This window comes from Myxocyprinus asiaticus, chromosome 5, assembly GCF_019703515.2.
Source record: "Myxocyprinus asiaticus isolate MX2 ecotype Aquarium Trade chromosome 5, UBuf_Myxa_2, whole genome shotgun sequence".
Taxonomy (NCBI): domain Eukaryota; kingdom Metazoa; phylum Chordata; class Actinopteri; order Cypriniformes; family Catostomidae; genus Myxocyprinus; species Myxocyprinus asiaticus.
Window position 1 is genome coordinate 30,573,829 of NC_059348.1, and position 26,343 is coordinate 30,600,171.

At 41.6% G+C, this 26,343-nt stretch overlaps 1 protein-coding gene and 1 pseudogene across 2 annotated transcripts; both read right to left on the bottom strand.

Moving 5' to 3' along the window:
* Nucleotides 1–185: 185 nt before the first annotated feature.
* Nucleotides 186–14,588, bottom strand: LOC127440464 (tyrosine-protein kinase Lyn-like). Of its 2 annotated transcripts, XM_051697047.1 has the most exons (14): nucleotides 14,445–14,588; nucleotides 13,364–13,493; nucleotides 11,440–11,573; nucleotides 11,247–11,298; nucleotides 11,057–11,153; nucleotides 10,871–10,969; nucleotides 10,660–10,763; nucleotides 10,405–10,554; nucleotides 9,414–9,566; nucleotides 4,683–4,865; nucleotides 4,408–4,484; nucleotides 3,544–3,697; nucleotides 3,206–3,337; nucleotides 186–740 (listed from the first exon to the last, which is right to left on the bottom strand). In XM_051697047.1, exons 3-14 carry the CDS (start codon nucleotides 11,566–11,568, stop codon nucleotides 538–540), a joined length of 1,533 nt encoding a protein of 510 aa, XP_051553007.1. In that variant the 5' UTR covers nucleotides 11,569–11,573; nucleotides 13,364–13,493; nucleotides 14,445–14,588; the 3' UTR covers nucleotides 186–537. The 2 variants fall into 2 exon arrangements, with proteins under 2 accessions (XP_051553007.1, XP_051553008.1); XM_051697048.1 differs by lacking the exon at nucleotides 13,364–13,493 and having other exon boundaries at nucleotides 14,445–14,556.
* Nucleotides 14,589–21,967: 7,379 nt separating this feature from the next.
* LOC127441166 (trimethylguanosine synthase-like) overlaps nucleotides 21,968–26,343 on the bottom strand; it is a 42,978-nt pseudogene continuing 38,602 nt past the window's right edge.

Below are 26,343 nucleotides of genomic sequence, written 5' to 3' on the forward strand. Positions count from 1 at the left end.
GTCCTCTGCCACTGTTCATTATTGTTTCATTGTCAATATTGTTATTACAAGCTGTATGACATAAAAATAAGCATTTAAAAACATCACACACCCTATACAATAGCTTACAGTGCATTGATTTCATGTTGCCTTTATTGTCATTTAAAATAAGAAAAGTATTGTACCAGTATAATAATAATAATAATAATAATAATAATAATAATAATAATAATAATAATAATAATAATAATAATAATAGTGACTTCATAAATTAATACCTTGAAATTAGCAAACGCTACTTTGAAGTATAAAATTGTTTACAAATGCAGCCACTGAAATGTTGAAATGAACATAAAGAGCAAAAGTAGCAAATAGGCAGTTAAAACTTCAATTTGAAGCAGAGACAGAAAATCTAATCCTTACTTACAAATAAGTAAGCAGATTGATCAAATTAGTTACATATTAATACATTAATACATAGATAAATCACATATCTTTTGATCATCTTAAAACAGTAGAAACAAGATAAAGTTAAACACAACAGATAATTTTGCAGCCTCATGGCTGTTGCTGGTACTGGCCCTCAGTGGCTGTGTAGAAGTCATCTAGTATACTCTGAATATAGTCAAATGTGGGACGGTCATCCGGTTTATTCTTCCAACAGGAGGTCATGATCTCATAAAGTTCAGCAGGACAGTTTTCAGGACGGGGCATCCGGTAGCCTCTCTGGATTGAGGTCATGACCTCACTGTTACTCATGCCTGGAGCAAAGAGGAAAAGAAGGAAGTAAAATGGTTAGTGGACAGCTAAGAGAAAGAGAGAGAGAGAACATGAGAAATAGAGTGCATTTCTGTGTCTAATTTGAAAAATGTAAAATGTAAAAAAAAAAGAAGGTGAGTAAAGTCAGTAATTTTTTCAATGTTAAATGAATAGTTCTCCCTAAAAAAATAAATTTAAAAAACCTTTACCCTCCTTCATGCCACCCCAGATGTTTATGACTTTCTTCTGCTGAACACAAACAAAGATTTTTAGAAGAATATCTCAGCTTTGTAGGTCCATACAATGCAACTGAATGGTGGGCAGAACTTTGAAGCTTCTAAAAGCACATAAAGGCAGCACAAAAGTATATCCTATATCAACATAACCTGGAATGCTGCTCAGCAAGGAAGAAGCCAATGCTCCTAAACCACCACAAAAAAGCCAGACTACAGTTTGCAAGTGCACACTGGGACAAAGATCTTGTCCTACGGTCTAATGAAACAAAAATGTAATTGTTTGGCCATAACGACCATCGTTATGTTTGGAGGAAAAAGGGTGAGGCTTGCAAGCCAAAGAACACCATCCCAACCGTGAAGCATGGGGGTGGCAGCATCATGTGTGGGGATGCTTTGCTGCAGGAGGGACTGGTGCACTTCACAAAATAGATGGCATCATGAGGAAGGAAAATGATGTGGATTGAAGCAACATCTCAAGACATCTGCCAGGAAGTTAAAGCTCAGTCGCAGATGGGTCTTCCAAATGGACAATGACCACAAGCATACCTCCAAAGTTGTGGCAAAATGGCTTAAGGACAACAAAGTCAAGGTACTGGAGTGGCCATCACAAAGCCCTGACCTCAATTTGATAGAAAATTTGTGGGCTGAACTGAAAAAGCGTGTGCGAGCAAGGAGGCCTACAAACCTGACTCCAGTTACACCGGTTCTGTCTGGAGGAATGGGCCAAAATTCCAGCAACTAATTGTGAGAAGCTTGTGGAAGGCTACCCAAAACATTTGACCCACCATAAACAATTTAAAGGCAATGCTACAAAATATTAACAAAGTGTATGTAAACTTCTGACCCACTGGGAATGTGATGAAAGAAATAAAAGCTGAAATAAATAATTCTCTCTACTATTATTCTTATATTTCACATTCTTAAAATAGTGATCCTACCTGACCTAAGACAGGGAATGTTTTCTACGATTAAATGTCAGGAATTGTGAAAAACTGAGTTTAAACGTATTTAGTTAAGGTGTATGTAAACTTCTGACTTCAACTGTAGTTAGGATCTATTATTGGATTGTAATTATGTCTCTAAAAAGTCTGCAAACACACCTTTTACAATAATTGTATTACATTTATTTTTGATTTGGTATATCTGCTCTGTAGAAATCTGACATGATCTCATTATTTGGTAACAGACAGCGGAGGGTAGTAAATACAATATGAATTGCATTTCTCATTTCTAAATAATTCTTTTTAAAAAGTACTAAAAGAATTGCTGGAATTGTTAAGGAACCGGAATTGTTAAAAGGAATGAGAATCGGAACCAGAATTGTTAAATTCCTTACGATTCCCAACCCTAGAAACAGATCAATATTTCAATATTTTTGAAAAAAAGTATTTTTTCAAAAAAAATTCTCCGCCCTGCCCAGTAGGTGGCAAAATGCACAAAGAATGCGAATCACCAAAAGCAAAACAAAAACAAAAGAAGAATATGGACGCTTAAAGTGGAGATTTATAGTGGAAAAAAAGGACTTATATATTGATCTGTTTCTCACCCACACCTATCATATCACTTCAGTAGACATTGATTTAACCACTGGAGTCATATGGATTAATTTTATGCTGCCTTTGTGTGCTTTTTGACCTTCAAAGTTCTCGCTACCATTCAATTGCATTGTATGGACCTACAGAGCTGAGATATTCTTCTAAAAATCTTAATTTATGTTCTGCAGAAGATGTCATACACATCTGGGATGGCATGAGGGTGAGTAAATGATGAGAGGACTTTCATTTTTGGGTGAACTGTCCCTTTAAAATACTTTCTCCAATCTCAACTTAATACGTTGAGACAACTGTAAATAAGTCATTTGTAGATGTATTGCCTCAAAAAGTGTAAACACTGTGGCCCTGTGGCCCAAAAAATATCTGTTTAGCCAACCAACAGGAGATGGGCAGCGCGTTCTATAAACCTGTTTGAAAAACAATCAATATTCTGTAATGTCACAATTTCGTTTGGTGATGAAATTACACACCTCATCTTTCAAAAGAAAGAACCACTTGACCGCAACTGAAAATCTTGAGCTTATTTAATTCAATATGACCAGTAGATGGCGGCAAAATCCTGATAAAAGGAATATGCGTTGTCATCAATCCACTGTAGCTCTATCCTGGTGTAATTGCAACAGCTAAGCTAATGATGACTCAGATTCAATCAGTGTTCCATTTACACAATTAAATTACCTGGATAAGGAATTTTCCCATAAGTTATAATCTCATACATGAGAACCCCAAAAGACCACATATCAGATTTGATGGTGAAAGAGCCGTAGTTGATGGCCTCAGGTGCCGTCCATTTGATAGGGAATTTTGCTCCTGTAATAAAAAGTCACAGAATACATCCCCAAATTTACACAGACCTATCAATTTGTCAAAATTTTCTGATTAGACTGTTAATTAAGGAAACCCACAACCAAAGTATGCATAATTGGTCTAGAACAGAGCTTCACATAACTGAATCTAATTAATTATGCTGCTAAACTGCTGCAAGAGTCTGATCCATCATAAAATGTGTCACTCACCTTCTCTGGCCGTGTACTGGTCATCTTCAATCACTCTGGCCAGGCCAAAATCGGCTATTTTGCACAATAGGCTCTTTGAAACCAGCACGTTAGCAGCTCTCAAGTCTCTGTGAATATAATTCTTCTTCTCAATGTAGGCCATACCTTCGGCTATCTGTAGAGACAGCCAAACTCAGAATTCAGCATTTCTGTTTGATCATAACGAGACACAACTCAAATATGATTATGATTGTTGGGTCATATCATAACGCATTAAATGAATGGGTGTAGTTCATTTTTTTTTTCTTTTTAACTAATTAAAAGTTGCTTTAACGCAGGGAAAATTATGGTGTCTCACTTCCCTATAGGCATCCTCTTTTACTCTCTGAAACAGGATGTGCAACTTTACCATTTGGCTCTGTTTAACCAGAAGTCACATTCTACTCTATCTACTCATATTCGCAAAAGGTTCTTCTTAGATTATTTGGACACCATTTTCTTGGGAAAAAAAAGAAGAAGAAGAAGAAGAAGAAGAAGAAGAAAAAGAAGGCTTATAATCTGTAGTTTTGACAGTGATAGTGTATGAAACCCACAATATTTTTAACATGCAGCCATATTTTTTCATTCTTTACTCCTCAGTACATTATACAATATGGTCATAGTTGACAAATTATACTAGAAAATCTAAAAATAACATCTCTGTAGATATAATTAAATTATTTATTCTTTATTCTTAGGAAAATGGCATGATTGCTCTTTGTTTTGAAGCTACCAGTTCCTCTTTTTCTTGAACTAGTGGAAAAAGTGATCTCAGACGAATGACGCGAAATACAGAAATAGAGGACTAAAAAAAGACTAATTCACATGTTCAGAAAAAGTTTTTACCTGTGCTGAAAAATCTATTAGCTTTGGTAACTGTACTTTGCAGCCTGCTTCACTTTTCAAGAAGTCTAATAAGCTTCCTGTAGAGGAAGACAAAAAAATATCACAGCTTTAGACTTATAGAAGATATAAGAACACAACAAACAAACAAATTAACCATTACATCAATATCATTTTTCAACCTTTTTCTTTAGAATAACTGTAATTCTTCACCAAAGTACAATGTCGTATCTAAGTATTCTCTCATATCAATAATTCAGAATATTATATTTCCATACCATTCGCCATAAATTCAGTGATGATGTAGATGGGCTCAGTTTTGGTGACAACTGCATAGAGGCGCACCAGTCTATCGTGCTGTAAGGTTTTCATAAGGTTGGCCTCTTCAAGGAAAGCCTCCACTGACATTGTGCCCGGCTTGAGTGTTTTCACTGCCACTTTTGTACTGCTATTGTAGTAGGCTGCAAACAAAATGAAAAAAACAAACACAATGGTTATAACGGCCATTTTTCACTGTTGAATGGGAAGTAGAGCAGTCCAGCCATAGAACAGACATGGATAGTTTGACTATAACAAGAACCGCACCCATGCGGCAGAGAATGTATCAGCATACTGTAGATGATGTAGGAACGTCCTGGTTACTTTCATAACCTCCGTTCCCTGATGGAGGGAACAAGACGTTGTGTCAATGTAGTGACACTAGGGGGTCACACTTGGGAGCCCCAAACACCTCTGCTTTTTGAAAAAAGGCCAATGGGAATTGGCGAGTGGAATTTGCATGCCACTCCCCCAGACATACGGGTATAAAAGGAGCTGGTATGCAACCACTCATTCAGGTTTTGTGCTGAGGAGCCGGGACAAGGTCCCGGCCATTTCAGTGGGTAGTTCAGTGTTGTGGCAAGAGGGACATGTTCCCTCCATCAGGGAACAGAGGTTACGAAAGTAACCAGGACTTTCCCTATCTGTCACTCACTCGACATTGTGTTGATGTAGTGACACTAGGGTTCCCTATACAAAACGCCACAACTAGCTGAACTGTGTTACGTGGACTGGCGGTGCGAGATGGGCAGACCACTGTGTGCCTCGTAGCCAGCGCACCAAGCCATCACGTAACCTCCCCTAACACTCTTATGAGTGTCGAACGGTCCTTCGGGAACAAGTCGACTGCCCAAAAAATAGGGACAGGCTAGCCCAGCCGTGTCCTCTTTTCCTCTTTTTTCTCCCCAAAAAGAGTTCAATTTGTTGACTGACTGGGGGCCATAAATGTCTACGTCGGGGGGTGTCACTCCCAAGGGGAAGACACCGCGGAGACACACCCCGCCCAGAGAAAAGGTGTGGTGGGGGGGGGTATTTTGAGTGGAAATAACGTCACATGGTCTTACCGAGTCTTGTCGGAAGTATGTAATGTGGAGAAGTCCCATGCTAGGTCCTACCTGAGGGGGGAGGAGTTTCTACAAACATGGTGACCGGGGGCAGAGGGGCCTCTGCCCAAGGAAGACGCAGTTTATCGACAGGGAAACGATTTAGTGGAAGATATCACACGGGGTCACCTACGGGGAACCAGCACATGTGGAGCACCTACCTCAGTACAGGGCTTAATTAGCACACGTACTGGCCCAGCAGCCAGTTTCTCCACAAACTCGTCTGACACTAAGGCTAAGGAGGAAAGTCATCCAGGGATCACAGCTTGTGAACACGACTGGGAGTCAAAAGTGCACATCTTCACCTCAAGGGAGGGGAAAGGTGCAATGCGCAAGCGTTACACCCGGCCAGCTGTCCCGAAACGTACCTGCTAGTACCTGACAATACATGGGACGAAACTGGCTCAACCCGGAGATTGTAGAACCTCGCAAAGGTGTTGGGTGTCTGCCAAAGAGGCGCCACTGGTCAGGGCCAAGGAGGCCGCTACACTCCTAGTAGAGTGGGCTCGTAACCCCATGGGGGGCGGCACATCCTGAGCGTGATATGCCATCATGATGGCATCAACGACCCAGTGGGCGATCCTCTGTTTGGAGAGAGCACTTCCTTTCCACTGTCCACCAAAGCAGACAAAGAGCTGCTCGGAGCTTCTAAAGCTCTGCGTGTGATCCAAATAGATGCATAAAGCATGCACTGGACACAGCATCCCGCATCAATCCCGGGTCAGAACTACCCTCGTGCAGCTCTTTAACACCCTGGCTTGGTGTACTTGCAGGAGAGCCATGACATGCAGGGCAGAGGTGGCCTGTCCAGCGGCACCGCAGGCCTTAGTCGCCAGAGACGACGTAACCCTACAAGCACTGGATGGGGGTCTCAGGCACAGGTGCACCGCAACCGCCTTATCCACATGGGGAATCGCCGAGTACCCCCTGGCAGCCCCAACATCGAGGGTAGTGAGAGTGGAGAAGCTCAGAGACCAGGTTCGGGCAGTGAAAGGTGCCCGCCACGACCTCATGGGCTCCTCATGCACCTCCGGGTAGAAAGGGACCGGGGCGGGGCACAGCCGTGAGCGGCACTCTGGGCCCAGGAACCAATCATCAGGCTGCGAGGGTTCAGGCGGGGGTGGAGGGTTTCACTCCAGCCCGACTCACGCAGCCACCTGGGCAAGCATCGCTGCCAGCTGCACGTCAGGCTGCGGCTGGTCGACTGCACCTGAAGGTGGGAGCCCAGTCGAGTCCTCAGCGTCAGACTGGACAGCCCACTCTCCGATGCTGCAATTGAGAGCTCATCCACTTCGCGAGTGCCGAAACGAGATTGCGAACTCGCCCTGAGATGAGCTGGCATTCTCATCCCAGAGGGGCAAATGAGCGTACTGGGGAATGGTAGGTCCGTGGGGAGTTACCCGGAGGAGTGGCTCCCATTGGGGTCCCCAAATCACCCCCAGTGCTAACCGACGTGGCCTCAAACCCGTAGGTAGAAGGACCGAGGCGGGGAGCCGCTGGGGTGGTCTTTCCTTCTAACAAAGGAAAAACTGCGACCGCAACGTTGCTATGGTCACGCTCTCGCAGTGAGAACATGACCCGTCCACGAATGCTGTCTCTGCGTGGGCAGCGCCCAAGCACGTAAGACCGCGATCGTGGCCATCGGAAGCGGAGAGGTAAGGACCGCAACCAGGAAATACACACAAACAGAGAGGCATCTTTAAAAAGACGCTCTCCGTTAATGCCACTCTTTTAGAAGGGAAAATATACTCTTTCAGTAGGAAGAATATACTCTTTTAGCTGCTGAAGCGCCCAGGGGCATTCTCTGTACTTCACCAGTGCAAGAGGCGGAGAAGCCGCTGCAATGTGCCGTATATCCAACAGCTTTTCGAGGTGAATGGATCGGCAGAGTAATTCAGCTCGCTGAACACAACCGCTCGACTCCGAAGAGAAAATCTGAATGCGTGGTTGCACACAAGCTCCTTTTATACCCGTATGTCCGGGGGAGTGGCATGCAAATTTCACTCGCCAATTCCCATTCGCCAGAGGTGTTTGGAGCTCCCAAGAGTGACCCCTAGTGTCACTACATCGGCACAACGTCGAGTGAGTGACAGATAGGGAACTACCGATCTGGAACTGACTTCTCTGAATCCTTAACCTTTCTCACCACGGGTCTTGTGAAACACAGCTGTCCATTAACCTCACATTTCTCTGAACTTATGACAGAGCACCACTGAGTTAAGGATGGCAAATTACCAGAGAGAAGTGAAAACACATCTATATTTCACAATTGTATTTGCATGCATTGTGCTCATCATTTGTTCCACTGAAACTGCATTTCCCTGTTCATTCAAAATACTTTGAATAGTACTTCCAACTATTGTGCTGTCCAGCAGGGGTTTGAAGTACTCGAGTAACTGTCCATTACTAATCTTGAGCAATATCACACGGGCAAGAGTGCTGTTGTTCTGAATAAATGAAAATTATGTCATCATTTACTCCAACACCATGTGACTTTCTTCTGTGCAACACAAAAATAGAAATTAACTTTCACAATAATGAATGGTTACTATGTCTAACATCATGCTTAACATCTGCTTTTATGTTCTAAGAAAGAAAGTTATATGGGTTTGGAACAAAATGAGTGTGAGTAGATGATAACAGACTTTTCATTTTTGGATGAACTATCCCTTCATGGACACTTAAAAGTGGATTCGTTTTACTTTAATGTTTTAAGCACAATACTTTGGCTTTAAATTGAGTAAAATGTTAACATAGTTCAATTTTTCGCATTGACTCTAAGATATGTGACACCCAAATGATCATCTTAGCAGTTCAGACCAGTGAAATCCAGTTGTTTCCCAAGAGTTTGATGAGACAACAAAGAAGGGCACGCCCATTGGTAGGAAGCTTTTGTCACCACACAGACGTATAGTGTGTGTAAGGTCTGTTAGCACTATGCCAACAAGGTCAAAGGACGCTGAAGGAAACATCTTGTCCAGAGGTGACAGAGAACCAGTTGTATATTTGCACCGCTTCCTGCAATTCATCACGTCAGCTGAAGGGGAAGAGGGTACATGAATAATAATGAAATCCAAATGCAAATCCTGCCTCAATTGCATAGCAGTTTCCTCCTCATATCTCGCTGATAAAAGCAGGGCATGTGTATACTCTCAATCCACACTTTAAGGGAGCCATTCATGCCAGCTAGAATCCACAGCAGGATGACTGAAGATTTGAATGTATGTCGTCACAGTTTTAATGGCTTTAAAGAATTAGATTGTATCAATAAGCCTACACATGTGCTTTGGCGCCCCCCAAAAAAACCTTTAAGTTGATTCATGGATTAAAAATGTAGCTTCTCTGTAGCCCCATGAGAATCACATAAAACTGTAGTTTAAAAAAAAAAAATATATATTATTATTATTACATGCATAAGTTAGAAAATTTTAATTTCAAGATCATAAGGACAGAACAGCCCTTAAAGCATTTCTGCTATAGTATAAAATCCCTTTCTGCTGGGAAAAGATGAAGGAAACTCTATGATCACATGTATGAGATTTCTATAAATCACTGACAGGCTGGAGGTTTTTTATTTTCTGAACTCACCCATCCACACCTCTCCAAACTGCCCTGCTCCAAGTTTCTTCACCATCTTTATAGATTCTTTTGAGATTTCCCATGCATCTTTGTCCCAGGGTTTCTGTGCTTTGGGCTTCTCACATGGTTTCACTAGTTTTCGACATAATCCATCTTCTTGTTCTGTGACAAAATGATATACATTGTTCTTATTTCAACAAACCATAGAAAGATAATGAGTATATATTTTGGAGTCATGTAAATAACAGAAATAATACTAAATTGAGCAACTATCAAAGATCAATTAATATATATATTATTATTATATATACAGTATATATATATATATATATATATAGTGTACTATATATGGGTCAATGACGTGAAAATCTTTCTTTTTTTTTCTTGCTAATGGTTTTCAAAAATACTTTGAAAATGCAATTTACACACAACAATTACTTGAATCCACCACTGCTATGATGAACACTTTTAGAGTTAGAAGTCATTTTTATATTTTTTCTGGGGTGAAAAATTTACAAAACTAAATGTCTACACTAAATTACATTTTAAAGTTTGACATATTTGCATGTTTCAATAAAAAATAAATAAATGAATAAAATCTCATTAATGAGTAAAACAGAGAAGACTCCTTTAGACCCTCATGAATACGTGTGCGAAGAAAAAAAAAAGCAAAATATTAAGGTCAAATAGAGCAAACCTAAAAAAACTTATAGATACTTTTGTGCATCATCCATCAAAACAATGAAATAACACAAACAAATTTTTTTTTAGAGAAATCCACACATAAGCACAATTTATATTGGTAAAAAAAAAAAAAAAACTATTTCAAGTGTTTAAGAATAAGCAAAAGGTTTATATATATATATATATATATATATATATATATATATATATATATATATATATCATGAGTAACATAAATTCAGTCCAAACCAAATTAAGTATGTCCAAACTTTTGATTGGTATGTATATAAATGTTGCTTGCAGTCATGAAACTTACTGTGGTAATGTTTTAACATGCTGTGGATGTCACTGAATGTGATTTTGGGAGAGATGTAGTAGCCTCCATTATCCAGAGATCTGATCTTATAATGTTTAACAACATCTGACCCTTGAGCATCCACATCTCTGATTGACAGTGAATAACTTCCTGTTCACAAAAATTCAGAATGTGTTACTACCACATTTGTCAAAAAATAAATAAAAAATAAAAAACACAAGTAAGAGTTCATTGCAGTCACAAAGTCCAGCGTACCTTTTGAGGTTTCACTCTCACGTATAAGGTAAGATCCAGGTTTGTTAGCGGGTGCTAATAGTTGCCTCTCTGCATCCTTCCTAGTGATATCTTTGAAGAACCATCTAAATATAAAATAAAAGAATACAACAATGATTTGATTAAATGTTTAAACATGCACTGAAGTTCTATGTCATTACACTTGTAATTCGGCTAATCGGATGGCACTTACTGTTCTGTCTCCATAGTGTCTACTTCAGCAACATAGTTTGAAGGAATAAATCCTTCTTTTCTTGTGCTCAGAGACTTTGCCTTCCACCATTCTCCATGCCTGATAAATATCAACACAAAACTTCACCATTACAGACAATGAAAAAACACCTGAAGTAGAGAGAGGAAAGATGGGACATTCACTCACTCCTCAAGAACCTTTAACTTCTCTCCTTTTTTAAAGCCCAGATCATCGGGATGAATGGCTTCGTAGGGGAACAAGGCGATGACCATTTTACCTGTTTCTGTATGAAAAGCAAACACAGTTTTACAAAACGTTCAAAGCTTCAAAAGGGATCAGAATCAGACAGAGGAACAAACACAATGATCAGACCAACCTTCCATTTTTTCGAACACCTGACCAGGTAGGAGGCCTGAAGTTGAATTATTCTGGGACATAAAACACTGAATTTAAGATTTCTCAATCACAAGTTTATGAAAATGCTTAAAATGTGGCAGGATAGAAACCCTTCTCTGAAATGTATATTAACATGAACAGAACCCCCACCCCCCACACTACTCACTACTTACTCTAGGAGGCTTATGGGAGGTTGGATCTCTCACATATACAGTTTGGGCAGTACGTACTGGCTGCCGTTTGTTCACTTCAAGCACACCTCCATTTGGGTTATCAACCAACTTGGATTTTATACAACCCATGTTTCCTGCAAAGAAGATATAAGCTTGTTAAAATAAAAGTAAAAAGTCATGGAGAAACTGAATTACATCAGAACAGACGTTCATGATGAAACATTGTATCACACTATAACATCTCAAAAACACTACAGTACACTACCTAATGAGATCTACAGTGGATGTAAGATTTTAGTAGTTATCTATGTACTGTAATTTCTATGCAACACTCAGTATATATTTGTGAAAGATAACCGAACTTTATCGAACCTGGCAGTTTCTTATGTTTAGAATTAAGAAACCAGTGATGATGCAGAGCATTGCCAGGTTTTAAAGGGGGGTTGGGGGGCATTACCCCCCTAGATTTTCATTGTGCCTGCTCAGAAACTTCTGACCCCTCTGTCCTGGTCCAATGAAGAGACAAACAATTGCCCACCCCAAAAATAGCATCTTAGTACTGGCCCTGATGCAGAAGAGATTTAAATGCTGGTTCTTTCCCTGGAAATTAAAGTTATTACTGAATATAGCCTAATTTTTCAAATTGGAATTAGAAAAGTAAAAATCTATATGATTCATTAACATATTTGAATAGATATGGCAAGCTGACTACATCTTACTTTAGAATTTTGTTTCAAAAACTAGATGCTACGCTGAGTACAATTCCATGTCAATCATTATATTGCCCTTTCAAAAACAATGTAAAGTCAGTTTTTGTTTTTTTAACAAATGAAACCAACAAAATGTCAATTAAAATTCTTGTGAGCTTGACTCCATGACAATATAGGTCAAGAGAGCACTCTTTGTAACCATGTGTTTATTCATTGATATTTAAAAAAGTAACGTACATTCATCCTCAAATAAATAAGGTCAATTCTTATTTCCTATTAGTAAGAATCATATAAATCATCAACCAAGACATTGCTAAACTATTCAAGGCTAGAATTTCATCCGAAAAAGCGCAAAGAATTTCCCCAGTGAAAAGACGCCCTTTCTTTTCTTTTTAGCAGCTGACAATGTGGCTATAATCACTCTCTATTAAAATAAGGTGCAATGTACAGGTAATAATTGCTGGCTGTCAGCTTTAGCAAAGCAAAAGTAACAGGATTATCAGGTGGAAATGCATGTACTGGAAGTCTCTTAGGCAATGCACTGTAAGTTAATAAGTAACAAACACAAATTACTTCATTTCCTTTTCTATTTACCAAAAACCTCACATTAATACTTCCGAAATTCTGACAAATAATCAATAGTAACACATATAATAAACACCAAGGAAAAGAGACATATGGCTGCTTAATTCCTCATTTCTTCAAATGATCAAAAACACATTTGAAAAAACCTTCACCTTATAGAGAATGTGGCTTGACATTAATTTATTAGACGCTTTATCAGACTAATATTTTGACCAAGTGTTGCCCTTCCTCTGGGAAAATGTTTACAAGAATGAATTGGCAATTATTTCCACAACCTTTGGTATTTCAGGAAATGTTTAACACTGTTGCCTCTTAAACAAGTCAGTGCCCAAAGTAGCCAACACAACTTTCCTTTCCCTGCCATGAATGGAATGGTGAGTCTGTGGCAGTGCCAGGATAAGTGAAAAAAATGTTAACCTAAAAATGTGCTTCATACGGAAACATCAAAATGAACTGGTTTAATTCAAGTTAAAAAAACATTTTATTATCAACATGTCTGAAACAACCCGAATACATTAGAATACACCAACAAAACTAATATTAAGGGTTAGGTAGAAATAAAAAGGTTTTTGTAAAATATATATATTGTAAAAATGGTGAAACAAAAAGTATGGTGAAATCAAATATACCTCTGTTTTGTGCTGGAGTGAGCTGAGGTGCCTGTGTTTTTATATGTCAGAAGGAAAGTAGTAGCAAGGCTAGATTAATATAAGAGCAAGCAGACCACTGGGGCTACACACTTCCTCCTTTGACCAGCATCTGTTGGGCGTTCAGCAAGACAGGAAAGACAATGAACATCAGAGCAAGGCACACAGACCACAACAGAGCCCTGAACAACCTCTGAGTTTCAGTCTCTAGTCCACAAATGAATTAAATCCTATACGCGGTGTGATCAGCAGTTTGTTAAACTTTTTTTTGGTGGCATGTTGTGGGCTATTTAATGTGATCACATATTATATCAGCTATCAAATGTTTTCAATAATGTTTATTTGTAATAATATGATATTCACTAATGTGAAGTCAAACGTTTCTATCTGGACCAGTGATGACTGACAAAGATGTTCTTTCTGAAATGTAAAGATTAATAATACACTCTGAGAGTGACCATGTAAAATCACGATTAGCCTATTATTTATTATTAGGCTATTATTATTCAGATTTGTACAGCGAGTTCAAGTGTTGCTTTACTGAGGGGAAATTATATCTGGTCCCCTTTTAAGTAGCACAGATGGTCTCCGTAAAACAAGTTTAGGGACCGTTCACACCGACAGCCTTTTACTTCCATCTGCGATTTTTCTCAATTGTTTTTCAATATAAACATGCGCCAGATGACCGTTGCGTCTCGCAGTTTTTTCAACTTTTCGCGCAGAAGCACAGCGTTTTTTAGACGCCGTGTCAAATTAAAAAGAACATGAATTAATAAGAACACGTATCTCGAGACACCTGCGTTCCGTCCTCTTCGTTGCGCTGCGTCTAGCTTTTTAGCGCAAGGACGTGCTCGATGTGAACGGCCCCTTACATAGCACATCTTCAATGTGTTCTAGTGAGATTTGGCAGTAATAGCTTATGTGCAATTTCATTTTTGAACCGTAGGCCAACATCCTCGCACAATTTCCGTTTCTTTCTAAAGTTATGTATCTATTTTGTTGGCCGTTTAGAACTAAAGTATATTTAAAAAGTGCTTACAAGAGAATGGAGAAGTCTACATACCAGTCAAAAGTCAGAAAAGAGGTTCGCATTTAAAGGGAATAGTTCCGGAGAGAGATGAGCTTTGGGTGCGCTCTCTGAGAGACTCATTGAAGCGAGCACACACTCACAAACAAACACGCACACAGAATGAGGAACCTGATACTGGACAACCGCTGTTTTTTTCTGAGCTTTCAACTTCCTGGTAAAATATTTACCATGTTTATCAGATTTTACTTTTATTTGTTTGCATAAAACCGCAGTGCGCATACGATTGTAAAGTGCAAACTCTGTGAAGTGTAACGCGTAACTGTAAAGTACGTGTAAATTATAGGCTACTTGATGTCAAGTACAGTTCATCACATTCACACATGGTGGGATATAAATACATACTTAACGTTTATGAATTCTTAAATCCTAATACGTGTATACAAATGATTGCTATATGCAACACACTTTTACAGACAGACAGACAGGCAGACAGTTAGATAGATAGATAGATAGATAGATAGATAGATATTCACTGAAAAAATGACTATGTGGTGAATTAATAGCAGAAGATTTAGTAATTTCAACACTGAATGAGTTAAAGCGTGAACTTGAATATTTTAAGTAAATTCTACATTTGAACTAAATTCAAACATGTAAAATGTAATGCTCTAGCAGCTTATAAGTAAATACTACTTATGAATGTTTATTTTCTTTATGATGCGTCATCATGTATAAATCCTTAAGCAGAAAACCTTGTCATATTTCTTTACTAATTTAGGTAAATTTCACAAGTAAATAAACTAAGTAAATGTTACTTACATTTTCAAAGCTGGTGTTCCCATTGAATAATTGATGAGTCTGCATGGTTTCACTGTTTACATTTTGATTTACACAGTTTTTATTGTTGAATTTGTTGTTATGTTTGGGAACTTAAGTTCAATTTTTATTCAAAATTACCCGTTCATGATATACATACATATCTATCTATCTATCTATCTATCTATCTATCTGTCTCTATTGATTGCTACCATCATTGTGTTTTTTTGCACCAAGTGTTCAGGTTCCCTATCTGTCACTCACTCGAAGTTGTGTCGATGTAGTGACACGGGGTCACTCTTGGGAGCCCGAGACACCTCTGGTCTTTGATAAAAGGCCAATGAATATTTGCATACCACTCCGCCGGACATACGGGTATAAAAGGAGCTGGTATGCAACCACTCATTCAGATTTTCTCTTCGGAGCCAAACGGTCGATGTTTACTGAGGTGCATTTCAGCGCATTTCAGCGGCTTCTCCCTCCTCTGCACTGGTGCACTGCAGAGAATGCCCCTGGGCGCTTCGGCAGAAAAAAGAGAGTATATTTTTCTGAAAGAGTATATTTCTCTAAAAGAGCGGCACACAGGGAACGTCTTTTTAAAGACGCATCTTTTTAAAGATGCCTTTCCGTTTGTGTGTTATTCCTGGTTGAGGTCATTACCTCTCAACTTCTGACGGTCACGATCGCTGTCTTTCGTGTCTGGGTGTGACCCATGCGGAGACAGCGTTCGTGGATGGATCATGTACTCACTGTGAGAACTCGCGGCTTGGTCCCCGCCTCGGTCCTTCTACCTATGGGTATGAGGCCAGCGCGGCTAGCACTGGGGGCGATTTAGGGAACCCAATGGAACCACCTCCACCGGGTATCCCCCCACGGACCTCCCATTCCCCAGCACGCTCGTCTGCCCCAATCGGGCTTCCGGATGAGTCCGCCGGCTCGTCTCACGGCGAGTTCGACCTCTTGTTCGGAGCCCGCGAAGCTGATGAGCTCTTGAGCGCAGCATTGGAGAGCGGGCTCATCCAGTCGGACGCAGAAGCTTCAGCTGGGCTCCCCCCCTCGGGTACGGTTGCCCAGTCACAGGCTGATGGGGAAAATACGGACATGCTTTCCCGGGCAGCCGCGAGCGTCGGGCTAGAGTGGAACCCTCCGCTCTCCCCTGAACTCTCGCGGCTCGATGATTGGTTCCTGGGCTCGCGGCGCCGCTCAAAGCAGCCACGCCCCGCTCCAGTCCCTTTCTTCCTGGAAGTGCATGAGGAGCTGACAAGATCGTGGGAGGCACCTTTTACTGCCCGGTCCCGATCTTTCAGCTCCCCCGCCCTCACTACCCTCGATGGTGGGGCGGCCAGGGGCTATTCGGCGATTCCTCCAGTGGATAAGGAGCTCGCGGTGCACCTATGCCCGCAGAGTACCGCCACCTGGCGCGGACGCCCAAAGTTCCCGTCCAAGGCCTGTAGGTTCACGTCGTCCCTGACGGCCAAAGCCTACAGTGCCGCTGGACAAGCCGCCTCCGCCCTGCACGCCATGGGTCTCCTGCAAGTCCACTAAGCCAAGGCGCTAAAGGAACTGCATAAGGGTAGTTCCGCCCCAGATTTGATGCAGGAGCTGTGCTCGGCGACCGACCTCGCTCTCCGGGTGACGAAGGTCATGGCGCGGTCTCTCGGGCGGGCGATGTCCACCTTAGTGGTCCAGGAGCGCCACCTTTGGCTCAACCTGGTCGAGATGGGTGAGGCCGACAAGGCACGGTTCCTTGCTGCCCCCATTTCCCAGGTTGGCCTATTTGGTGACACCGTTGAGGACTTTGCCCAGCAGTTCTCAGCGGTGAAGCAGCAGACGGAGGCTATCCGGCACATCCTGCCCCGGCGCGGCTCAAGATCCCGCACCCTGCCTGCTCGTCGCCAAGGGCGTCCCCCTGCGGTGACTGCACCGGCTCTGCCGCAGCCCACCCCTTCAACCCAGCCCCGGCGTGGAGCCCACTGCAGGAAGCAGATGCCACCCGTCTCACGGCCGGCAGCCAAGAACCCTCGGAAGGCTTCGAAGCGTCCCTGAGATGGGCGACCAAGGGACGATGAAACCCACCTTGGAGCTGGTAAGCAGACTCTCTCCATCCCCCGGTGGAGGGCTGGGAGGAGAATTTTTTGTTGCTTTTTCATTTAATTTCACCACATGCCCAAGTGGCTGCGGTACCCAACAGTTCAGCAAAAGAGCGGTTTCCTTGTTCCCTGGGTCACATAACCAGTGTGCACGGCCGTCATCACGACCACCATCCACCTTTCCATCCTTGCAGGTTTGGCGCTCCAGAGGCGGTCTCCCCGCCCCTGCGTGCCCAGCTGTGGCACAAATTCGCCCCCGCTGTGACAGTCTCCACGGATCACGAGGACAGGCCTCTTCCTCCCCCATCCCAGGCTGTTCCGGGGGTGGTAAGCCAGGTAAGTGCTTTGATTTCCCTGAACTCAGCACAGCCACAACATGGCGTGGCACCTCAGGCTCCGCCCTGCTGCGAGGCCCCACCTGCCGGTACGTCTGATGAGATTGTCCCCTTGGTCCCCCTCACTCAGAGCTTGGATGCATGGCTTGCGCTTTCCAATCCATCGCGATGGCTGATCCGGACCGTCCGACTCGGCTACATGATTCAGTTCGCCAGGCATCCGCCCAGGTTCAGTGGCATCCAATTCACCTTGGTGAAGGGCGAGAACGCTGCTACCTTGCGCGCGGAGATCGCTACCCTCCTACGGAAGGATGCGATAGAGCCTGTCCCTCCGGCCAAGATGAAGAAGGGGTTTTACAGCACCCTACTTCATTGTACCGAAAAAAGGCGGTGGGTTGTGGCCAATCTTGGACCTGCAAGTACTGAACCAGGCTTTACACAGATTCCCGTTCAAGATGCTGACGCAAAAGCTTATTCTGGTGAGCGTCCAGCAACAAGATTGGTTCGTGGCGGTAGACCTGAAGGACGTGTACTTCCACGTCTCAATTCTACCTCAACACAGACCCTTCCTGCGGTTTGCATTCGAGGGTCGGGCATATCAGTACAAGGTCCTCCCTTTCGGTCCGTCCTTGTCCCCTCGCGTCTTCATGAAGGTCGCAGAGGCAGCTCTTGCCCCTTTAAGGGAAGTGGGCATTCGCATTCTCAACTATCTCGACGATTGGCTAATCCTAGCTCGCTCTCGGGATATGCTGTGTGCACACAAGGACCTAGTGCTCTCGCACCTCAGCTGACTAAGGCTTTGGGTCAACTGGGAAAAGAGCAAGCTCCTCCCGATTCAGAGCATCTCTTTTCTCGGTTTGGAGTTGGACTCAGTCTCACTGACGGCGTGCCTCACGAATGAGCGTGCACAGTCGGTGCTGACCTGTCTGAAGGCGTTCAAACAGAAAACAGCGATTCCACTGAAACTTTTTCAAAGGCTACTGGGGCATATGGCATCCTCAGCGGTGGCCACTCTGTTTGGGTTGATGCATATGAGACCGCTTCAGCACTGGCTTCAGACTCGAGTCCCGAGATGGGCATGGCGCCATCACGCCGATCTGTCACCACCTCTTCAGCCCTTGGAAAGACCTCACGTTTCTACGGGCAGGCGTTCCCCTAGAACAGGTCTCCAGGCGCATCATGGTTACGACAGACACCTCCAAAACGGGCTGGGGTGCTGTTTGCAATGGGCATGCAGCCGCCGACTTATGGACAGGCCCGCGGCTGCGTTGGCACATTAACTGCTTCGAGTTGCTGGCAATTCTGCTCACCCTGCGAAGGTTCCGGCCGTTGATCCAGGGCAAGCACGTGTTAGTTCAGACAGACAACACGGCAACGGTAGCATATGTCAACTGTCAAGGCGGTCTGCGCTCCCATTGTATGTCACAACTCACCCACCATCTCCTCCTCTGGAGTCAGCAGCACCTCAAAATTTATTTAGACTCATCCCTCCTTTTCTTTAAAAAAAGCAAAAATCTGGGTTACAGTGAGGCATTTATAATGGAAGTGAATATGGCCAATTTTTGGAGGATTTAAAGGCAGAAAAGAGAAGCTTATAATTTTGCTATTAACATTTGTATTGATTCTTATGTGAAATATGGAATAAACAGAACATATACACACAGAATCAACCCCCTCCGCCTCTCCAATCCCACCCTTTCCCTCAACAAATATCCCTTTGGTCAAAGCCTAAATACACCATGCACACATATAAGCAAACAAACAAAAGAAAATTTTTGAGAACATAAAAATATAAAAATCAACAAAGAGAAAAGAAAGAATTCCATAAAGAACAGAACTGAAAATTACCACCACAATTGTTTCTCTCCACATGGTCCTCACTGAGAGCCCTCTAGAAAGGCCAAATACCTGTCCCATTTCTTACCATACATGTCTATTTGCCAAGCTGTTTATATGACAATTCGGTGAACCATTCTTGAAATGAGGGAGCACCAATTGTCTTCCGTCCTCTAAGAATTATCTGTCTGCCAATCATTACACTAGTTTGGACCCAGCTTTTTGAATATTTGTCACCTACCTTAATGACCGCCCCATCACCCAATATACATAGTCTGGGGCAGAATGAAATTTGAGTATCTAAAACCTCACAGATCAAATTCTGGACCCTTCCTAATTTACAGAATTCTTGAATCTTAGCGCAGAACCACAGAGCATGGGCTATGTCTCCATCCTCCAACTGACATCGGCAGCAGGTAGGTGTGTCTTTTAAACCAAGCCTAAACAATCTAGAGGGAGTCCAGTTGAAACGATGCAAAATCTTAAACTGAATAAGGCGTACCCTTGCATACCTAGACATAGTTTTAATAATTTTTAAAATCCTTTCCCACTCCTCATCCTCCAAGTTCAAATCTCTTTCCCATAACCACTTAAGAGCAGTTAAGGCCCGTCACCAAGACTCTGAATCAATGAGGAATAATATACTGATGCTTCATGACCCTTTCCAAAGGCTGTGAGCACCATACAGAGGGTGTCTTCAGCTTTAGGGGGCTGTGTACTACCATCACAAATAGTACAAAGTAGATGGCGCAACTTTAAATACTTTAATTGATTAATTGAGACCTAGAAATCACAAACTGCTGGGTTATATTTTCAAATGATCTCAAAGCTCTGTTTTCAGTGTAGCAACACCCCTCTCAATCCATTCTTTCTAGCAAAAGGGGGACTTGTTAAAACATAATTTGGGGTTCAGCCATATACTTGAGGAAACATTTAGGTAAGTATCAGAACTGAACATGCAAGAAACCTTTGTCCATACTGAATGTAAATGTGAAATAATAGGATGCATTTTTGCTTCTCTAGGCAATTTAATAGAAAGATTTTGCAATGGTTAGATTGGGGCAAGGACCGCTTGTTCAGTGTTGTACCAGGGAGGGGCTCTCTCAGGTGGAAGAGACCAATGTGCCAGGTGTCTGAGATTAAAAGCATAGTAATAAAACAAAATTTTTGGGGAGGCCTAAGCCTCCTTTATCAATTGGTCTATGTAACTTAGTGAAATGCAACTGAGGTAATTTACCATTCCAAATAAAAGACTTAAGATATTCTATCAAACTGTTTAAAATAAGAAAGAGGAATTTCTAGAGGGAGAGACTGTAGTAATAATTTAATTTGGGGATACAATTAATTTTTATAACATTGACCCTATTTCCTGACATAGACAGATGTAGTGAAGCCCACCTATCCACATCACACGAGAACCTTTTCATTAATGGCTCAAAATTAACTCTAACTAAATCTCTCAAATTTGCTGGAAATAAAATGCCTAAATACCTAATGCCTTGCTTGGGCCATTGAAAGGTGCCAGGTTGGAAAGCCGTGGCAGGGCGATATGCTGTAAGACCAATTCACCCTATATCCTGAAAATATGGAGAAAGATTTAATAATTATATGGAGGCTAGGCATTGATCTTTTAGGTTCGGAGACAAATAATAATATATCATCTTCATAGAGTAGAAGTTTATACATCACACCTTCTGCTACAATGCCAGGAAAATCATCCTCTTTTCTTATTGCGGCTGCTAATGGTTCCAGGAAAAGACAGAACAATAAAGGGGAATGAGAGGACCGCCTTGTGGGGTTCCCCTCCCAAGAGAAAAAATCTGAAATTAATCCATTAGTTTGCACTGCCACTACCGGTTGTTTATAAAGTAACTTAATCCACCCAATAAAAGTGTTCCCAAACCTGTACATTTCCAAAATCTTAAAAAGACAGTCCCATTCCACCCCATCAAACGCCTTCTCTGCGTCAAGTGATTGCAGCGATCGGGGCCTGATCATTCGCTACTGACCACATAAAATTGAAAAAATGTCTTATGTTATCAGAAGAACTATGACCACATATAAACCCCACTTGATCTGTAAGTATAATTGATGTAATTACTCTGTTTAATCGATTAGCCAGAATTTTAGACAATATTTTTTACATCTAACTGGATCAGGGAAATTGGATGATAACTTTTACATTCATTTGGGTCTTTATCTTTTTTAAGAATGAGACTGATCAGGGCTTGCGTCATGGTTGACAGTAGTTTATCTTTCTTTAATGACTCTAACATAAGTGGAGCCAGATCTGTGACATAAGATCTGAAAAATTCTGCGGCAAAACCATCTGGCCCCGGTGCCTTACCTGTTGGCAAGGCTTTAATTACCTCAACAAGCTCCTCCAAAGTAATATCTGAGTCAAGAATTTTTTTTTTAATCATTCGTCAATTTAGGAAGTTCTAATGGCTCTACAAAGTTGCTAATATCCTTATCGGAAGATGTGGACATGGAACTATAAAGATTGAAATAGAAATCTTTAAATTTTATTAATATATTTGTGGGAGAAGTAAATATTTTGCCTCCAGAAGACTTCAATGATGGTGGAATGGTGGAAAACAAAATCTTTAACATTTGTTGAAATGTTGGGTCCTGTAGAAGGGATGTATTAAAGTACCATCTATATTATTTCCTTTTCTCTATATGTGACAACATCTCTAAACACATCAAAGCATGATCTGAAACTGAGCAGTCAGTGGCAAATGGAATAAGTGACTTAGAGATAAAAAAATAAATATATTCTAGAGTAAATCTTATGAACTGATGAAAAAAGGTGTAGTCCCTCCCAGATGGGTTCAGAAGTCTCCAAATGTCTGTAAGACCAAGATTTTTTACACATCCTCTGTAGTGTCAACATTGCTCTAAACTAAGGGTCTACACACCTTTGCATCACTATGGTCAAAGACCAGATCAATTAAAAGATTGAAGTCTCCACCCAAAACCATATCATGAAGGATCTCAGTAGCTTGTAGCTTACCCTCAAGATCTATAAATAAGTTCTGATCATCAGTGTTGAGTGCATAAATATTAGCCAAATTCAGATTTTGCCCCTGTATTTCAGCTAAAACAATAATGATTCTTCCCCTTTTTTCTTAGCATAACCTGTGCCATTAAACTGTACATAAATATGTTCAATAAAATGAAAAATACAAAAATTAAATAGGCCCCAGTAAGCAATAACACCAAACCACAACATGACCAAATGAGCTCTACAGCAAGTTAACAAAGGGAGAAAAAACAGAAAGGAAAAAATGTGGGCAGACAACAGAACAACAAACCCTCTCAGGCTGCATCAGTAAAATCAGAGATTATTTAGCAGAGATGGGCCGCTTCTATTAAAATGAATGTGAGAAATTGGAATGCTCAACCAAGGAGCTCTGAGAAGGTGAGCGCCCAAAGGTCAAAGGAAGTCCCGCCTTAAAGTTAAAAGAGCCAATCACCTTTAAGATACAGACATCATCTGTCAATCAACTCTAGAATGCACATACACATTAGCTATACAAGCCAGGAAAATTGTGTTTTTTAGCGTAATATGATGTAAAGAAACAATTTGTGATACAAGCATTGTCAGATTTTATTGCTGATTTGAAATATGTCCTTTGATCATAATCTTGACCAACTGTTTTTGAGATTTTGGTCTTTCTCTATTCAAGTAGATAGGAGCTGCACTGGCATGACTGGAAATAGCCTCCCGAGAGCGTTCCAAAAATGGCAGACAGTGGACTGACTTGCTAGAGAGACTTTGGTAAAATGCACGATGTGTAGTCTGTATTGTTGATGGAGTGCAGGCAAAGTTACCCACTCACTCCATTGATTTAATAAAGGCCATAGCTTGTTGTGGGCATGTAAATGTCTTACTCCCGTCCTTGCCGTCAATTCTCAGCTTAGCCAGATAGAGCAGTGCAAAGCTTACCTTCTGTTGATGCAGCAATTTTTTACACTCTTTGAATCCGTCCCGCTTCTCGAGTTGATCTAGCAAAGTCTGGAAAAAACATGATGTTGTGGTTCTCCCAGCACAACTTGCCTTTATTCCTCACCACTTGTAGAACAAAGTCTCTGTCAGCCGACTGCAAGAATCTTGCCAAGATAGATCAGGGTCTGTCACCCGCTGCAGGAAGCTGACCGTAAACTCTGTGGCGCGCTCGAGCCGGCAGCCCACTGTGTCGATCAAATTTGGAAAAACTAATATTAATGTGCCTGCACCGATTTTCCATATCCTCTAGTTTTTCCCAAACGGTTTAGCCTGTAGCTCTCTTTCAGCCGACTCCAGAAACTTGACCCATTTTTCAACATTGTCCATTCTTGTGATCAGGGTGGAAAGTTTCTCCTCCATAGATGTGATCGCTCTATTCTGGAAAAGACCCTCCATGTCGGTCAAGATTTTCATCAGTGCTGCATAAATGTTTGAGATATCCTGATCTACGTCACGAAGCTCACTGCTGTCACTATTGACTGGACCTCTGCTATCTTGATCCTGTGAGGCGTCAGATGCATGAGAGTGTAAGTGCTTTATAATGACCCCACAGGCCAACGATTTAGAATTTTTCGACATCCTGCCCTCCCAGTACAGTTTAACAAACAAAACTACTACAGTTCTCACCGGTTAAAATTTCTTAAAAGGATAATTGGAGGAAAGTTTATGCGGAACTCACCTTTAAGCGACCAACCCTTGCATAGTGTCACGTGACTCCCCGATTTTTGCTTTTTTTAAAGAAAAGGAGAGACAAGTCGAAAATAATATTTGTGGTTATCAACATTATACCACAAATGCTGTCAATTGAGCATTACTTGTATTGAACTCAGAATATTCCTTTAAAAGATTGATAAGTCTAATTTACACACAATATGCAACATTACAAGCGGTACAATTTTGTGCAGAAAAACACATGGTGCATTTATTTTAGGTATTAGTCAAGGTGTAAAGATTTTTGCCTCAGTCAAACACACAATACTCCGGAAAGCAGTGTGGTTTCAAAAGGTGCAACCACACTGCATCAGAGTATAGACCTTTCAGAGAAATCATGAACCATGATACAGCTGCATTTTGACATCATCATATGCACTAAACCAAGTACAGTTGTAATGAGGTTAACAAACTTATGCTGTGAAAATGCAAATAAATTAAAATTAAGTAAAAATATTTAATATCAGGCTTTAGTTTATTTATAAACCAGATTTATAGAGAGTGTGCTGCCAGACAAATACGATATGCTAAAATGACATTATAAACTAGAGGTATTCAAAATATAAGTACAGCGGCCATGTGTTAAAACTCAGTCGGATATTGCTACTTTCATTTCAATCCACATCCATTAATACCACTAAACCAAAGGTCAATGCCTGATCTATTTCACTGCTATAACAAGTGGGGTGATCATAACTTCTATGTTTGAGCTCTGCCCTTGTAAAGACAGAACCACACAATATTAAAGCTGGGACGCAAACAATTCTATTTTAGAAGATGTGTGTCTATGCTGACAAGCGCGGCCACTGAACAGCAACAAATTATAACCACTACTCTGTTTAACTGCAAACGTGAAGACCATTAAACAACACATACATAAATAGTTGTGGACTAAAAGGATTTTTGTAACACACTGTAACATTACCTGTTCCATGTCTGCATTTCGAGGGAGAAAATACACAATATTGTCTGAAATCATTTTTGACAACCTGAAAATTTCAAATGTATAGATGATTAAGGAAGTCAATCACAGGACATCTAGTGAAAAACAATGCTAAATACACATAATAAAATGCAACTAACCTTATATTCATGCAAAGTTTTAATAGCAAAATATATAAATGTATTAACTTTTGGATGAGAAAACACTGTCCATATCTTTCTTTTTATATCAAAGGCTGAAAATAACATTTACAATCAAAAATAACTTGCTTAAATGACTGGCGTCCTGTTGCTCTGACCCCCATCATCAGCAAATGCTTTGAGAGACTAATCAGAGATTACATCTGCTCTGTGCTGCCTCTCTCTCTTGACCCGTTGCAGTTTGCTTATCGCAACAACCGCTCAACTGATGATGCCACTGCATCTACACTACACACTGCTCTCTCCCACCTGGAAAAAAAGAACACTTATGTGAGAATGCTGTTTGTAGACTACAGCTCAGCATTCAACACCATAGTGCCCTCCAAGCTAGATGAGAAACTCCGGGCTCTGGGCTTAAACAGCTCGCTGTGCAGCTGGATCCTGGACTTCCTGTCAAGCAGGCGCCAGGTGGTTAGAATAGGCAGCAACATCTCCTCATCACTAACCCTCAACACTGGAGCCCCGCAGGGCTGTGTTCTCAGCCCACTACTGTATTCCTTGTACACACATGACTGTGTGGCAACACATAGCTCCAATGCCATCATTAAGTTTGCTGATGACACGACAGTGTCATCAGCAAAGCACAACAGGAGCACAACCTCTCCCTCAACGTGAGTAAGGCAAAGGAGCTTGTGGTTGACTTCAGGAGAAGAGAAAGAGAACACAGTCCCATCACCATCAATGGAGCACCGGTGGAGAGAGTCAGCAGCTTCAAGTTCCTGGGTGTCCACATCACTGAGGAACTCACATGGTCCATCCACACTGTCGTTATGAAGAAGGCTCATCAGCACCTCTTCTTCCTGAGATGGCTGAGGAAGTTTGGAATGAACCACCACATCCTCACACAGTTCTACACCTGCACTGTAGAGAGCATCCTGACTGGCTGCATCTCCGCCTAGTATGGTAATAGCACCGCCCACAACCGCAAAGCACTGCAAAGGGTGGTGCGAACTGCCAGACACATCATCGGAGGTGAGCTTCCCTCCCTC